Source organism: Cystoisospora suis, assembly GCF_002600585.1.
Source record: "Cystoisospora suis strain Wien I chromosome Unknown contig_3411, whole genome shotgun sequence".
Lineage (NCBI taxonomy): Eukaryota > Apicomplexa > Conoidasida > Eucoccidiorida > Sarcocystidae > Cystoisospora > Cystoisospora suis.
In genome coordinates this window covers 1-251 of record NW_027156206.1, presented here as the reverse complement: position 1 = coordinate 251, position 251 = coordinate 1, and the positions used below count along the sequence as shown (strand labels likewise).

The 251-nt window shown below is 45.8% G+C and overlaps 1 protein-coding gene across 1 annotated transcript; it reads left to right on the top strand.

The window, feature by feature from the left end:
* Window positions 1–4: 4 nt before the first annotated feature.
* On the top strand, window positions 5–242 carry CSUI_006673 (transposon related; the record flags this gene model as incomplete). Its single annotated transcript, XM_068066827.1, has 1 exon — window positions 5–242. A coding segment is annotated over one exon (234 nt), but the record flags the coding sequence as incomplete, so codon positions are not given.
* Window positions 243–251: the final 9 nt, after the last annotated feature.

Sequence of the window (251 nt, the reverse complement as noted above, 5' to 3'; positions counted from 1 at the left end):
CTCATAGCACGAACTCTGAATGTCCATTCTACTGTGCAGCACGATATACTACCTCTCAAACACGCATTTGTTCTCAAGCAGTGCCGTGCTAATTTGCTGAGGGCTCAGGTATACCAGAAGAAGTACGCAGACAAGAAGAGAAGGCCTGTGAGCTTTAGGGCAGGAGACAAAGTCTGGCTTAGTTCTCAGCACATCGGCATTGATGGCTTTTCCACAGTGTTAAAGGACAGATATCTTGGACCATTTAGAAT